This window comes from Calypte anna, chromosome 6 (genome assembly GCF_003957555.1).
Source record: "Calypte anna isolate BGI_N300 chromosome 6, bCalAnn1_v1.p, whole genome shotgun sequence".
Lineage (NCBI taxonomy): Eukaryota > Metazoa > Chordata > Aves > Apodiformes > Trochilidae > Calypte > Calypte anna.
In genome coordinates, this window is record NC_044252.1 from 21,953,683 (window position 1) to 21,969,993 (window position 16,311).

Consider the following 16,311-nt stretch of genomic DNA (forward strand, 5'->3'; position numbering starts at 1 on the left):
TTTTTAATCCATTTGATTTCTGCAGTCCCTAGTAAGGCCCAGAACAACAGAATGACTTCTGAGAACAAGTCCGTAATTTAAAATTCAGTGGTACTCTCTTTCCTTCCCTACAAAGGCTGATTTTTAGAGGACATTTAATTACAGGCCTGAGTTCCTATTTTCTAAGCCTAAACACAACCCCTGAAGGCTTACAATATTTGAGTCACAGCTGGAGCTGTGGTTACTATACAGTTTAAATATCAGCCTCTTTACTGTGCAATTTGTTTTGAAAATCAAATCAGATGCCGTGTCATGAACAAGTGCTAATTAAGTACTGAGCGGAAATTGGGCTTTTTTGTGCAAGAAGGGTTCTTAAGTATCTGCATCTTCACTTCCATAGGAAAGGATAAATATGTCAAGAGTGATAATTATAAAAGGAAACCTGCTATGGTATTTGTAAGGCACTACTGCTGCTTCTTCATTTCATCTCCTTCCATTTAAGAAGAAATGGGAGGGGAAAAAAGTGAAACCTGTACGAAACATATATGTACTAAGGATCTTATGGATCTGATCACATAACCCACAATGCTTCCTTTTCCCTCAGAGAGGACATTCACTCTGGGTTTCCAGCCCATACAATTTAAATAGGCAAGCTAAACCCACCTCCCTGCGTGACTGCAAGGCAACTGTGAAACTACTCATATTTTCATTCCTTTTAAATTATGATCTACATGCAGTATTTGATAATAAGATTTAATTCAATGATATAACAAGATACAGCACCTTGTTTGATAAATATCAAGTGAAGAACAGGAGTAATGCATTTTAATACTCTAAAGGTTGCCTCTAAGTAACAATATTCATGACTACATTAACTGATAGGCTCTTGGCTACAAAGGCAGAATTAGATCTGTCAGTCACTGACATGGGAGGGCATGGCCAGTTGAAGTGAAGACTGTCCAGCTGACATGGCTTCCATAGCAAAGGAAAATATCCCCTGTGGCCTAGAATTTGTTAATGAGTTTGTATGCATTGCAGCAATAAACTGAATCCCTGCTACACACTCTTCGATTCTGAAACCATAAGCTGCCAATATTTAAGTGTACCCTTTATGAGATTCTGGAGGAGAAATGAACACTGAGTCAGTTGACTGTCAGGTCTCACAGTCCGATACAAACTCCTTCAGAAGGACACAGCACTCTAGAACAATAGGTTCTGCCTGCCTGGAAACCAAATGAATTCACTGCACTTGGTGAACATGGCTACTGTGGTTCTCTAGTGAAGCAGTTTAGAATATACTGACCAAGATCTGCTCAAAAACAATTCACCCTGGGTAATGGCTATTTATATTCCCTGACAGATAAGTAGACACAAGTTTTTACACCCTGCAAGAGCAGCAGCTACCTGGAAAATTACTTTTGTAGCATGAAACACCCAGATACCCTCTTGAGGCCTCACAAGAATACTACACTACAGTATTCAAAAGCAAATGGAGATCATTGATGGCACTCCATTAATCTCTTAGGAAAAAAGTAATAGCAAGATCTGTGAGGATGCTTACTATGGCAGCATAAAATTCTCTTCTTGCCCACAAGTACAAACATGATTGATATCAGAACTACTTGACATTTTAAGTCTGAAATTCAATTCTTATAATCAGTTTCCTTCAAGACTGCAACATCTGTGGTGAAGAAATGAGAAGCTACCATTCTCATACTACTGTCAGAGCTTGTGCGAGGTAAGTATCCAACAAAAACAGAGGCATTCACAGAGCATTATGTATAAAGCAAAACTGTCTAGATGCCAATAAAATAAAGTTGATGCCTTAAGCATCTTATCTCTTTTTCTTAAGTCCACAGAAAAATCAGAAAGCTCTCCTTGGATTCTAATTTTTTACTGAGACTTATAGCATCAGGAATAGAAAATTCTGTACTGGAGAAAAAAAAATACCAATGAGGTGAACAGAATTAAGAAGTCTGAAAAATCTTGATCTCCATAGTCAGCAAAAGAACCTACAGTGCTAACTTTCACCTTCTTGATCTGCTGGATTTTATGTAGCACACAGAAGAGATGTGTTACAGGTCTGTGCAAGCTATCCTGGATGTAAATCTACAGTTCTCACATTAAGCAGACAAATTTTTAAGTGGAATATCTGTTTTTTCCTAAAAAAATATAAATGCATTCAAGAACAGTCTACAATACTCAACTACATTTTCTGTTTAGTGAGCTTTCCACTTCTGAGCAGACTTCAGCACTCAAGCCAAATATTTTCCTGTTCAATGAAGTAATAAAGAAAACTTTCTTTTTGCAGAAATGGCCATTCTATCCCTGTTCATTTCCCTGTGCTGCAATTACAATGAGAGACCTATACACCCATCATAAGTAACTTGGAATCCTAAACCAACTGCTTCAAGTACTTACCAAGATATACTAAATTTCTTTTCCTGATCTAAAAGCCCTGTACTAAAAGCTGTTGTGTTCAGCTCTCAAGTCTTTGAGACTGACACAAGATGCAAATGCTGCTTTGCTTGGCTTAACTACAGGAAGCTCCTCCTTTAAACAAGTACCAAAGAATCCTGCTGTCTCAGATGACTGCAACACAAGGACAAAGTAGTGACAACAGAAGCAGCTGAAGATACCTAATGGGCAGCCTCTGGCATCACTCTCCTGCAGAACAAGTACCTGTAAGAAGACTAACCAGAATGAGACTAAAATATTCCCAAGATGACTGGACAATCTTTAAAAAGAAAAAAACAAAATAAAACAAAACAAACACAAACTGAAACACAGACAAACAGTAAATCACAACTCCCAAGAAAGGAAATCTGCTGAGACGGAGTACTGGTAACTATTGCCAAAATGAAACAGTCACCATGGGAGGTCTAAATAAATCTATTCCCAATTTAGAACAAATCAGAATTAGTGCTAGACTAACCCAATCTTCTTTAAGAAGATCACTGAAGTCCAGACAAATTAGAAGTAGTTAAGCATTTGATAGATGACATGTAGGAAGTTACTAGTTAAAATGAAGAGGATTAGGATTACTACCAGAGTTGTAAGGAGGTTAAGAATCTAAAAAGGGTAGAGGATCAAAGGCTATTTTCAAAAGAGAACCACCAAGCTACACAGAGATGGATCTTAGTGGAAACTGATTATTAATCTTGAAATTAATATTAAAATATTGTCACTAATGGCTAAATAACCCAGTAATTACCAATGTGATAATGAAATCGGCTGAAGACAAAGTTAAGAGACAGCATAAAAAAGCATAGAACATAGCATCTCGAAAACCTGGGAAAAAGAACCAACACAAGATGTACACAAATGAAAAACTAATATTATTTCCCTTATTAACTAGGGATTTGGTAACTAAGAAGGGGAGAAGATATGTTACTCATTAGATAATGATGGTTCACCAGCAAGATACAGCCATGAAGACAGGAAATACTACTACAGGATTTTGTATAAAGTGAAAAATTCCTAGGAGAGAGAAATTAGGAACACTGTTTTTGTACAAGAAACAAATAAACTTTTCCTGGAATATTCTGTATAGCTCTGGTCACTCATATTCCAGATAGATTAATCAAATTCTGCAGTTGTTTAATAAGGCCTTCTAAGATAACCAAGAGTTACAGGAAGTAGGACTAAAATGGAAAAAAAAAAAAAGAAAAAAAAAGAAAAAAAGCAGCTTGTGTAGCTTGACCAGATCTAGCTCAAAGAAGAAAATGCTTGTTCCCCACAAATACATTCAGATGAACACAGGGGAGTAAGAAGAGCTGTTTAAACTCAAGGACAATATTGGCATTGGTGGTAAACAAATGAGAGTAAATTGACAATGAATGAAGTTAAGCTGGAAAATAAGAACAAGGATTCTAGCTTTCAAAGCAGTCAAATTTGGAACAGCTCTACAATGGAACAGCAAAGACAATTCTACTCTCAAGAACTGCCTTGAGTAGCCTGCAAAAGGGACTAGAGACTGAAAATACTGGACTTGAACACAAGATCTGTTCCAACCCCATATGGATATGTTCCTCTCACTGATGGGCTCTTCACTGCTTTGCCTCTACATGAAGTCTTATTTTAAGATCAGTGAGATATGGATATAAAGAAATATCTTCTTGTCTGTAGAAAACTTATGGGACATTTATGCTTGTTTGTAAAAACCAGCTGTGACAAAGTACAAGAGCAACACACTTGACTGGAGACATCCCAGTCAAAAAGAGAAAAAAAGAAAAAAGTTTAAAAATAATATTAACAGGCAATGTAGATTTTTGTTCCTTCAAACCTATTGGCAAAGGAAAGCACCTTCTGACAGACTTGGAGAGGGTATTAACATTGACCGGAATTCTTCAGAAAACTTTTGAGATGCTTCCAAGACCCATCTTCTAAAAAAAGACTGATCCGTCGTTTCTTGTGAGTGCGCCCACTTCCCATTGTTCTAATTTGCAGGAGATGAATGACAGCTGGCTGCATTTCACAAGCCCATTGAGAGTTTTGGCATTTAAGAAGGAAGGGCATTGAGCAAACTCGATGAACAACCCCCTTGGACAATCGCCAGCAGCTTCCTAACAGAATTTGAGGCCAACTATCCATAAACTAGAAGCAACTCCCACATAAACACTGCTCCATTCTGCATTGCTCTCAAAATAAATTGCAAACAATGTAAGTAGAGAGGAAGAGTGACTACAGTATATGACAAACTTTCATGCTAGACCATTTTTCTCTGAAACAAATAGAGACTATTTTGGTTCCTATATGGGCAAGCCTGGAAACAAGAATTTTCCTTTCTAGACAGAATTCAACTTAGCCCCACTTTGTACTCAAGAAGAGACAGCCATTACCATTCTCCTGAGCATTGAATCCATCCTCTTGTATTTGGGAAAAAAAATTTTAAAATCACAATCTGTAAGAATAACTATGTCCCTAGTTAGAAACATCAAGAGACATGATTCCTACAAACAGAGAGAATCCACAGGAAGGCACACAGCCAGGTGATGTAAAAAACACATCAGAGTTCTACATTGGCTGGTATCTCCAAAAAAACCTTTCTACAACCTTCTTCTGATCTGTTTTACTCCAGGTGCTTCTGAGGATAGGCCATTTAGACTACAGTAAAGAGTACACTTACTACTGTTCTGCTAACTAATATATAACTGTACGTAAGAACTTTTTCGTTCCTTCATTGTCTGTCCCTGTAACATTTCCATGTCTTAGCACAGAATGAAGGAAATTAAACCAGGATTAAGACTACTTTGCTTCTGTCAGTCCGAACTGGTTATTCCAGTGTATTCTGCCAAGAGGTTGCATGACTCCTGCTCCTGACTATAAGCACTTCCATCCTTCCCTTAAGATGACTGGAAAGACCCCTTGCTGAGCCTTCCCATTCTTCCTCATTCTCTCCTTCCTGCTGCTATCAAGACGATTGCACAGACCCTGTTTCAGCAGTGGGGGGAGGGAAAATAAATTGAATGTTTCTCAGTTTTTAGTACAGAGGAGGACTAGAAGCAGCTAGAGAGCACAAAATTATGATCAGTCATTTGTTTCCAAGCAAAATCACTGAGGAAAAGTGAAATAATTTAAAACTGAAAGTCTTCATTGCCTCTTCTCAAACCTTCTGGCATACCAACTAAAAATTTGGCTGTGCACACAGCAGCTGCAAGCAGGCTGAGCACCCATTGGTTAATGGAACTACAGAACTTGCAGATAAAAGAGAAAAAATGAATTTTAATGAAGTTTTTAGAAATACTTGTCATTGTTTCAGCACTGCCATTTAGTGAATGGGACCGATTTCTCTCTCAGTAGGGGATGATATTTTAATGATGTAACAATGTACTTCCCAGAAGAAAGACAAGCCTCATGAGGCAGATTAAAACTAAGAATATTCAGATCCCATTAAAACCAGACAGTTTCAAGCCATTTTTAAATTAATTTTGTTTAATGATAAAATGTGTTATCTTAACAGGTGGCTAGCCAATTGTAAAATTAACCAAAACATGGTCAGAAGCACTAGGATAGATATTAGAACTGTTTTCTTCCTCTTCTGTCTTTTGTCATCGATGTACCATATGACCCTACACAAATTCCTCTGGTTCATGACCCCAAGCAAATTTCTGAGCTTCAGCTTTCTCTTCCTGCAAAGCAGAAGCGGTATCAGTCCAACATCAGAGCTCCTTAAGACCTCAGAAAGAGACACTAGAAACTATTGGTGTTTAATAAGCAGGGATATATTTAATGCAACTCTCAGGATGTTTATTTTCAAGTTTCTTAAAGATCAAGTAGTTTTTCTCAGCTCTAATAAGTATCCTGTCAAAAAAAAAATCATATTTGATTGCTTATTAATTGTATTTAAAGGACTTACTACTTAGCTGCAGTCACTGTACTCTGGTATGCTACAACTCATTTTCAGTTTCCACAGCTAAACACACACTGCATTCAGCCCTTCTGTACAAAATCACTCAAAATATATAAATAATATACCTTGTTGAGCATCTCTTGAATTGTGGGAAGGAGAAAACAAGTAAGACTAAAGAAAACAGAGTATTAGAAACACTAGTTAAGTTTGTCACTCATAATAGCTAAATATTACACAAATCTCAAAGCACTGAGGTTAGAGATGACACAGTGTAAGCAGACAAGAAAGTAAGAAAACACCTTTTTCCATCTGCGTTGTTGACATTAGCATGAAAACTTTTATACAACAAAATCAATTTGCTTGGCTTGCAGGTTTTGCTGGTCTTACACATCATCTGATCATTTGTACACTAAACACTGCTGCAGTGGACACTGAGAAAATTAATATGACAGGAAAAGCACCTATACAGATGAGAATGAGTGAATCGCTTCACTCAATTCTTAATGAAAATTCATAATTTCTAGGTATAGATTAAGTTCCTTGCCAAAGAAAATAAATACTTTTCATTAACAAGTTATATGACACAAACTAACAGCATGTAAAATCCAAAGAAAGCACTGCAGTGGATAAACACATCCACTTGACAAGCATATCTAGACAACATCTGTAGGTAAGGAAACACCACTCGATCCCCACTCCAAATGCTTTTAGAGAGTGAATTTTAAATGAGACAAGACCATGGCATTTCCTTTGCCATTTAAAACTTCAAGTCTCTAGTTATTCTTTACCCTACCTCAGTAGCTGACAACACCAAAAATAAAAACCAATGTAACTGTATTTCCATCCATTCATTGTCCAGAGAGCAGAGGCTGGTTGGCCACTAGAAATCCTCCAAAGATCACCACTTTGTTTTTTCTTCATTAGGCACCTCCTCCATGTGCACTCTCCAGAAACTGCACATTCCCACCTCAGATAATACACAGCTATGGAATAACTTTATTTTCTTCCATTGAAATCTTCAATACCTCTTTCTGTATCACAAATCACGAATGAATATTGAGGCCACTGTGCACGTCTTGTATCTTGCAAGGTTTATTCAGGAAACTCTGCCTATCCAAACTTTGTGGTTAGAACAGTCTCCTTTATCTTACTAATGATAATTTAGTACCAAATACTCATGAGGAATTATAGCTCTGCTGACTGGCAAATTATTTGCCAAGGCAGATTAGTTTAGCTGCATAAAATAAATATCCACCTGCACATACTAGCACTAATCAGGGCGTGAAATTAAACTTTTTATTCAGTGGGAAATAACTGCTGCAAGGCGGCGATTTAGTCTGGGAAGCAAATATTAAGGTCAGCCTATTCTCTCTGATGTTTATGGTATATATTATAGCACTGAGAGCATGGTGCAACAAATTCTCCTTTTTAAGTCTATGAAACTAAATACTTCAGTGATGCGACAGCAAATTTGCCATTTGCTTTTCTAATTGCACACATTTAATGGAGCAAAGGGGCTGAAATGAAACATTACCAGAGAAGCAAGGGTGAAGTTACTGAAGTACCAAAGGCCTACATCAAGTGCAGAAAAACCTAGACCACAGAGTTTGGTGTAGAAGAAAATAAATCAAGCTTCTTTATGATATACTACCCCCAACATATCCTCAAACTAAGAAGATGCTGATTCAGTTCTACTGGAAAAAATTACTAAGTATGTATTTAATTTTTAAGCAGGATTTGCAAACCCACATTTAAGGCAACTCATTGCTATCTCAGTTGATTTACAAAATTATTTTAATGGCTTCATACCTTGCTTTGGATACCCTGGATTGCCTGCCACAATGACCATGACACAACTACATTACTGGGAAGACCTTAAGGTTTCAAAGCACAGTTTTATAATAATAGCTAAAAAGTCCTAGGTCTTCAAACTCCCCATCCTCCTGACCCCATAAATCATAGAGATTCAGTGTAAATGGCACCTCTTTAAAGAGTAAGCTTTTGTCCATCTGTTCCTTGTATAAAAACATGTAAATACAGAGAAGGAAAAAAAAAAAAGGATTCTGAATCTATAACCCTTCAGTTATGTAGAAGCTCTATAGACTATAAAATCTAGGAACTCTAGTCTCATTTAAAAAAACAAACAAACACCACAACGCAAACACATCTTATAAGGCAACCAAAAAGTTCTGGTTCTTCTGTGAGACAGAGCAGCCATCAGAACCTCCTAGAATCACACTACCAGGAAGGAGAGAGAAAATTCTAACTTGGGGGTGAAATGGAAAACAAGACACTTGTGAAGAACACTGGTATCAACATCTTCCTATTCACAACCCAGGAAATTAAATCAACTCCTGTCAGATTAATTCACTCAGAAATACTGAGAAAGTGAAACTTCATTAAATATCAAGCTACTGCCTCCCAAAGCATCCTGAATAGGATCCCAAGCTGGTCAGGTACAGCTCCAAGCACTGCCAATTAAACACAACTGAAGTTGTTACTAGTCCATTCAAGAAAACAGATGTTACTTCATAGAGCTTTGATATTTTTTTTAAATACCTTTCAAAATGAGGAACAAAAAATATGAACTCTTATAAAAAGGGCTTTATTGTATTTTTATAGCATATTACATACCTTGTAACAATCATTCTGTTAAGCATGAATGTCAGTTTTATTTTCTGTCCCTTTTTTCCTGGCTATTTACAAGCTTTGTAAGAACCATTTCTTAATTAAGTCTAAACATAGTTTTATATAAATGGATTCCTGGAATTAAAAACGTTCCGACTTAAGAAATGATTGTTACAGAGACTGTAACAGGCCGTAAAAAAGAATGCCACTTTAAACAAAGATTTCTCATTTTAATTAAAAAGATAATCATCAGAACATTCATACACTTAACAGAACCATTTGAAGCTACTTTGAAAAATATCTACTATTCTATGCAGGCATATGTAGTTTACTTTATATGACATTTAATCAAAGTCTCAGTTGAGTCTATTGCACTCTTACTTTAAATACTGTATCTACAGTTTTAAACACTTTACTCAAATATAGAAGTTTACTTATTGAGCACCTCATTTCCAGTACTTTTGTAAATGGTTATGACAACAGAAAACCCACATTCTTGAAGAGAGCTCTGTAAAGCAAGAGTTTCTGGGTGGGTTTTTGGGTGGTTCTTTCTAAACTAATGGGTACATTCATCTCTCTTTCTAGCCTGAGCATCATTCTTACTCACAGTTTTATCTGTGGTATTGTAGGTTCCTTTCTGCTAAAATCCTTGGCATAGCTACAGAACACCGGACTGCCATTTACACAATCATATTTTAAATCTGAACTGGCTTTCATTTAAAAATAAGAAAATAAGATTAAAAAAAAGCCTCTGAAAGATGAGATATAGAATACACTAATTCACCAACAAAACCAGTCTTCCAGTTGCATAATGCTCATACACAGCAATTTAATATCAGAAATAAACTATGCTTTCTTAAAACGTAGAGTTCAATGGGAAGGCAACTGAAGTTAAATAAATTACTTAAAGTATTAGATTATACATATTGTAGCTGACAATGGATAATTAGGAAACTGGTACCAGATACTTGCTAAATATAATATTTTTTCACTGGCAAATAATCAAGCCAATACCAGCCAGTATGAAGGTTGCCTTCTTTTACTTCCATCAAAAAATTATAGGCAAAGCACATGGAAAAAATAGGAAAAAAATAGTCCAGTTTGCCTTTCAAAGCATCAAAAATAAATACTTTCAAGCAAGGCAATTTAGTTCATAATAGTAGTGTTGGATGAAGTCTTCAAATGACATTTTTCTATTGGAGGTAATCATTAAAATGAGAAAAAAAATATCACCACGTCCATCTTGCCCAATACCTGTAACTCAAGAAAACAGCTTAAAGTCTATGCTGAAAATTAGGTACTGAGACTTTTAAGTGGAAAGGGTATTTTTTCCTAGAGAAGCACAAAAATACTACCACCTATTGGGTTGCTTTTCAACATGAACTGAAACCTACCACAAATCCACATCAAAAACAAAACAACCAAAATCTAGAGACATAATAACTCTCATACTTCCAAAAGATATTTGAGTATTTACCTATGATGGCACTTGGGAAACTCTCAGAGAAAATCAATAATTAATAGCACATCTAAGCCCAAACTGCAAGCCACCTATTAAGGATGATGTACACGAAGTGTATCACACACTTGGATGAACAAGATAATACATTGTGAATGATTCAGCATTAGTGGAGAGGATGCATCAGCTGACCTACTACCTCTGTGTAGATAATCATACCAATGCCCTTACTGAAGTACCTAAGCACTTTCTGAGTGCTAAAAGGCAGAAACAAGACCCCTGTAGGGGGGCCAAACTGATACTTGCAATTGACATCTCAGCTATCAAAACAACATCCCTAATTCCACATCTCCACAAACACCAAAAGACCCCACCAAGTCTGACTAAAACTTCACTTCCTAATTCAAGAGTCATGCTTTGGATAGATACGTGCTAAAGCAAAATCCTGAGATGTGTTAAACAAATGCTTTTCTTGCTCTCCTTTAAACCTGTATGTAAAAATACCCTAAAAAGTTCAGAGGAGACAGAGAGAAGCCACATCTTTTACTGCATGTATTTTGCATACAAGAGGCATTTTAATAAAACATTGAGGAACCTGGTTTAGCTTTTAGCTCTCAGCATAGACTGATCTTGATAATTCCTCCATTTATGGGGTGCTCTCAACAGACACATCTCCTGTAAGAGCAGCTCTCTCATGCTCAGGTCTCTCCCTGGTGACGGGGAGCTTACTGTTCAAGTGGCTCACAGCCAGCTGCAGGATGGACAGGGATTCCCTCAGGTCCCAGGCCCAATCTTATTGAAAATCTCAAGCACCTGGACTAAGCCTTTGGATGGGAATCTTAGTACAGGGAGGTGAAAAAAGCAGAGTATGAGGAGTCAGGATAGCATGTTCACAGTACTATTTCTCTGGCAGAAGACAAAAAAAATTTCAGCAGAAACTTGTCAGGATATGAAACTCACTATCTAGAGGCAGGTTGTAATTACCAAGCTTGGTCAAACACAAGTGCAACAGGATCTGGGACACTCCTTCATCCAATCATACACTAAAGAGGGTAGTTTATTATTACTAATTGCCACCTTGCCTATTTAGGTATCCATAGCATTTTCTCACTTCATTGAGCAGGGACTATAAATCTGACAAATCTGAAGACTATGAGCAAAAGGGACAAAAAGTCTCAAGAGAAACAAGTTCTACAAGATTAAAAAAACAGAAACCAAGCAAGTGTTTTGAAGTTAAAACAAAAATTAAGATTTCCAACTAGTGTATCCTCAATTTAATTTTGAGCATATGTTCTGAAGCTTTAGTAGAATTGCTTCTTCTTCATGAGTTTAGATTTAACTCTGTACTACTGGAAGCATTAATCTGAAACAAACTTTGAGCAAGTGTTGCCAGTCCTTTAGACTGTTAGTCCTTAGGTAAAAATATTCTGGGGCAACTGAAATTTACACTGTCAGCTGGCACCAGTTTGTTTTCATTTCTAAATCTTATGTTTCCAGCTAAAACATTTAGAAATATCAACAAAGGAAGAGAATTAAACTACAGTTTAGGTGTACCATGCCTAAAATCTAAGTAAACTCGCCATATTTGAAGAGCATCTTGGACTCAAGTACCCTCAAGGTTGTTTTCCATGCCAAAGGCCAACTTGCAAACCTGAACAATGTAAGTGCTCTTCACAGTCACTATCAATGAGATGCTGCTTTAACAGCAGTTAGACGATTTAAGCGCCAGTATTTGCTGCTCTCACAGCAGAATGGCAAGAAAAAGAAAATCAAGCTGCTGAGAGATGGTGTACAATTCAGAAGGGTAGTCTACGGTGAATAACGAGAGAAACCCAAGAATTACGTACACAACCCCGCCTGGTGCCTCTGGGCCTCTCTGCCATCTCCTGCCTCACCCGAGTTCAACTTCTCCCGCTCCCAGGTGGCACCTGCAGCCCCCTACCCCCGCTCAAACACAGTGATATTTTTTCACGGATCTGGGGCCCCGCTCCCGACGCGCAGCCCTCCCGGGCAGGCAGCCCCCTCCCCGCAACCCACGGCGCCCCTGGGGTCCAGCTCACCGCCATCCCCCGCCCGCAGGACGAGCTGCCCGCCGCGCCCCCCGGCCCAGCACGTCCCCAGGGTCCCCATCCCCATCGCCCCCAGCCCCGTCTGCCCCCTGCCCGTCCCTCCCCCACAGTCCCTCCTCATCCCTCGCCCCTCCCCCGGCTGCCCCTCCACACACTCACACATACACACTCACACACACCGGTGCCCACCCCCGCCGCCAACAACCGCCACGGCCTCTCACCATGAACTTGATGGCCTTCTCCTGCAGCACGGCCTCGGCCGGGTCCATAGTCCTGCGCCGCCGGGGCCGGGGCCGCCCCTCCTCTCAGAGCCAGGCCGCAGCCAGCGCAGACAGGAACCTGTGCTGTCCTGCGCCCCCCTCCTTCCACCTCGCCCCGCTGCTCGCACGACGCATGCGCCTCCCGCAGGCCCACGGGAAATGGAGTCTCCGGCAGGGAGATTGGCAAGGGCCATCACTGCGACTGAAAACTACAAACCCCGAAAGGCCTCGGGGCCGTGAGCACGCCGGGAACCGGGTGTAGCATGCGTTATACGCGAGAGAGGGGGCTGACGGGAGTTGTAGTAGCGCGGTGCTGTGACTCTGTAACTTGCGGGTAGGGGTCGGGGCCCGTGGCTGCTCAAAGCCCCTCTCTACAGGGTCCATGTCGGCCTTTTTCAGCCCCAGACCTTCCCGGGGGAGGTGCTGGCTTCCAAGCCACAGCCCTGCGCTGTCTCCCATTAATTAGCATCTTGCATGTGGCTAATGGCGGGGTGCAGGGGCGGATGGCAGCAGGTTCCTCTCGCAGGACGGCGTCTGCAAGAGCTTGGCTGCTCGCTTGCTTTGCTCCGGTTGGACCCCATGCTTGCGCACTGCCGGTATTCAAGTCACTCGGTGCCGGTACAGCATCCAACAGCCCGTGCACTGCCGCACCCTGCCACCCGCAGAGAGAGTACCGGAAACATCTGGTGACTTCGTACCGAGAGCAAGCAGGTCCGAGGGGGCCATTGCTTCTCCTGAGCAGAGGAGATGAAACGGGGGAGTTTGAATCACTGGAGTGTGTGAAGTAGACTGACATCATGCTTGAGGGATGTTGGTTCAAACTGGTCCTGTAAAGTAACCTTACAACCTCCTGTGGTGCTTTGGTGCACTTCCGCTTAGAGCTTTTGTGTGTGTGTTTTTGTTTTGTTGTTGTTGTTTTTGTTCTCCCTGATGATGCCAAATCAGTTTTCCCTGAACCAAGTTCTCCTTGCTGAACCCAGGAAACAAAAACAAAACAAACAAAAAAGCAATTGGTCAGCATCCCTTTAATAGCAGCTGCACTCTAGGCTGGAGGGTATTTACAATAACCCCCTCTTTTAATCTTCTCTGTTGTACACCAAACAAGACCAGATCACTCTTTGGCAGCCACTGCTTTTAATCCTCTTGCTTTTGTTAATTTTGTCTTGTCTCTTTCCAATTTTCCTACATTTTTCACAGTACGGCCAAATGCTGAGGTCACCTTACATGCAGCAGCAGAGAGGAATTATCTCCTGTCTCTTTAGTACTAATTGTAAGAGCCTGAAAGTTTTTCCTTTATCTATAGCAATCATGACACTGATTCCTACACAGTTTGTCATCCAGTAAAACATTCAGATTCTTTTCCTTGCTGCATTTATAGATGTGACACTGCATCTTAAGCAAGTTACCCTGAATTTCATCCTATTTACATGCAAAGGAGCCAGTCACAAACATAAGCACTTTCTTGCTGACATGCAGCTTAAATCCATTCTTTTCATGTGTGTGTGTGTGTGTGTGTTTGACCTATAAAGTTAAGCTTCAAGTCACGGGCATCTCCTGTGTACCAGCCTTTTCCCTCATTTTGTCTATGCAACCCATCTCCTCCAGATTTTTAAACAAGATAATCAGACACCAAACATTGCAGACAATATGCCCATTACTGGATTCCTTGCAGTGATGTATGGGCTGGGTGATGCATCATGACCCAGTGCCAGGAGTATCCCCTCCAGCCAATGACCCAGCAGAGGTAATGGGGAATGTCAGCCCATGCAGGGTGTGATGCCAGGTTCTCCCAGGGCAGTTGCTTGAGGTAGGGATAATCTTGCATCTACCCTTTACTATAACCAATGCACAGAAATCTTCCAAAGAACACTTTCAGGTCACCAAGACACGGGCTGCATTTCTTGGACTGTGCCAGCAATGCTGCTGATCATCGTACTTTCAGCCCAGACTCTCGGCAGTGAAACGCCTGAGATGCTTGGTTGTAATGGGCCTGGGCTTTTTCCAGACTGCTGATAGGATTGAAAACACTTACCACAATTATATATATAACAGTAATTATAATGAGGAAGCCCTGTAATTACAAAGGGACGGCTCCTGTAACAGTACTGCAGGCAACTGGGGGCTGCCGGTGCTTAGGGCATGGCTCTCCTGTGTCTCCTCCTTCTGGGCAGCCTGCAGTTGCCTGGGATGTAAATGGATCCTCTGCAGCAGCATGATGGGCTCGAGGCTTTGATTGCACCGTTTATTTGTCAATAATATCTGATGCTGGCCTAATTGTAGGAAAATTGAAAAGTGTAATGCAGACACCACTGCTCCAAAACCCTCTAGGCTAATTGATCTGTCTGGACTGTAACTTACAGGGGATTAATGTCTCCAGGTCATTAAAAGCATAAATTAAATGGAGCCAAAACTAATGAGTGTTTAGGTGCTAGACTTAACTTTGGTGGAAGATGAGAGTGGCTTATTTATTCTGCTATACTGCCATCAGGACCTCACAATGCTGGATGACTGCAGAGGGACTGGGCAAGAGTCTCCACCACAGCACAGAGAGACTGAGGAAGGATTCATAGAGGCAGCACTCAGGGAGCATTAAGCATGGAGGTAACACCTCACCACATGAACCCTGCCATGTAGCCTCTTCCCACTGTGGGGTGCTCACTGCAGCTGGGCAGACTGCTCTGTGCCCACTAGCTTGTTGTGTCCACTGTAGCCAAGAGCAGGAGAATGGTCAGCACATGGAGATGTGACACCCACAAGACCCCTGAGCCATCAGGGTATCGTGTCACACAGTGAGAGGAGAAGCACTGGAGAGGTCTGTGGCACGCTTCAAGTTCAGCAGATTTACAACCAATTAAATAATTATTTCTTTGGATTGCAGGAACCAAGAGCTGGACATGTGTGGTCAGTGCTGTTTCTGCCACAGTAGAGCTGCCCCAACCAGCTCTCTCCTGCCCTCAGGATAAACCTCTCTTCCTGCCCTCCACACCCTCACTGCAGAGCATGTTGCATGAAGAAAACCATATAGAGCACAGGGAGCTCACCATCCTTCCAGATGAATGATGCTACCTAATAGTAAAGATATTACTGTGATTATTTTTGCAATAGCATATTGCTCTGTGCATTCTGGACTCTGCGGACCACATCCATGCCTGGTGTAACGCCATGTTAATTTGCTGTGGAAATCATTAATTGGGTAAGGAACAGCTGGTGCTCTGCTTTAAGTGAAGCTGATTGGGTCAATAAGTAACTGTTTGGTAAAGCAATCTACAGTAGGTACAGCCCTACCTCTCTCTGCACTCCAGAAGTGTTTCACTTCTTGTCCCAGTGACCCTTGGAGGAAGCAGCAAGATTTGGCCATGAAACATTAGGGAGCTTTAATCAGTGAAGTTCCTTTGGGCATTATTGCCTGAATTTTAATATTTTGAATAATAAAGAATGATTTTAAATTAAATTTGTGGGCTCACCATCTGTGTGTGTTTGGCCTTGTTTTCCTCTGCTTTGGCAGTCCCTTGACTTTGTTCTTTCCAAGTTGCAGCAAAAAGGAAGGGAAGGGAGAAGAGAGCA

At 40.5% G+C, this 16,311-nt stretch overlaps 1 protein-coding gene across 7 annotated transcripts in view; it reads right to left on the reverse strand.

The window, feature by feature from the left end:
• Positions 1–12,841, reverse strand: part of BTRC (beta-transducin repeat containing E3 ubiquitin protein ligase) — a 123,554-nt gene extending 110,713 nt beyond the window's left edge. For all 7 annotated transcript variants that reach the window (XM_030453029.1, XM_030453028.1, XM_030453024.1 and 4 more), the window contains exon 1: positions 12,709–12,841. In XM_030453029.1, coding sequence (XP_030308889.1) covers positions 12,709–12,756 — 48 coding nt within the window. In that variant the 5' untranslated portion in view covers positions 12,757–12,841. The remainder of the gene's footprint in view (positions 1–12,708) is intronic.
• Positions 12,842–16,311: the final 3,470 nt, after the last annotated feature.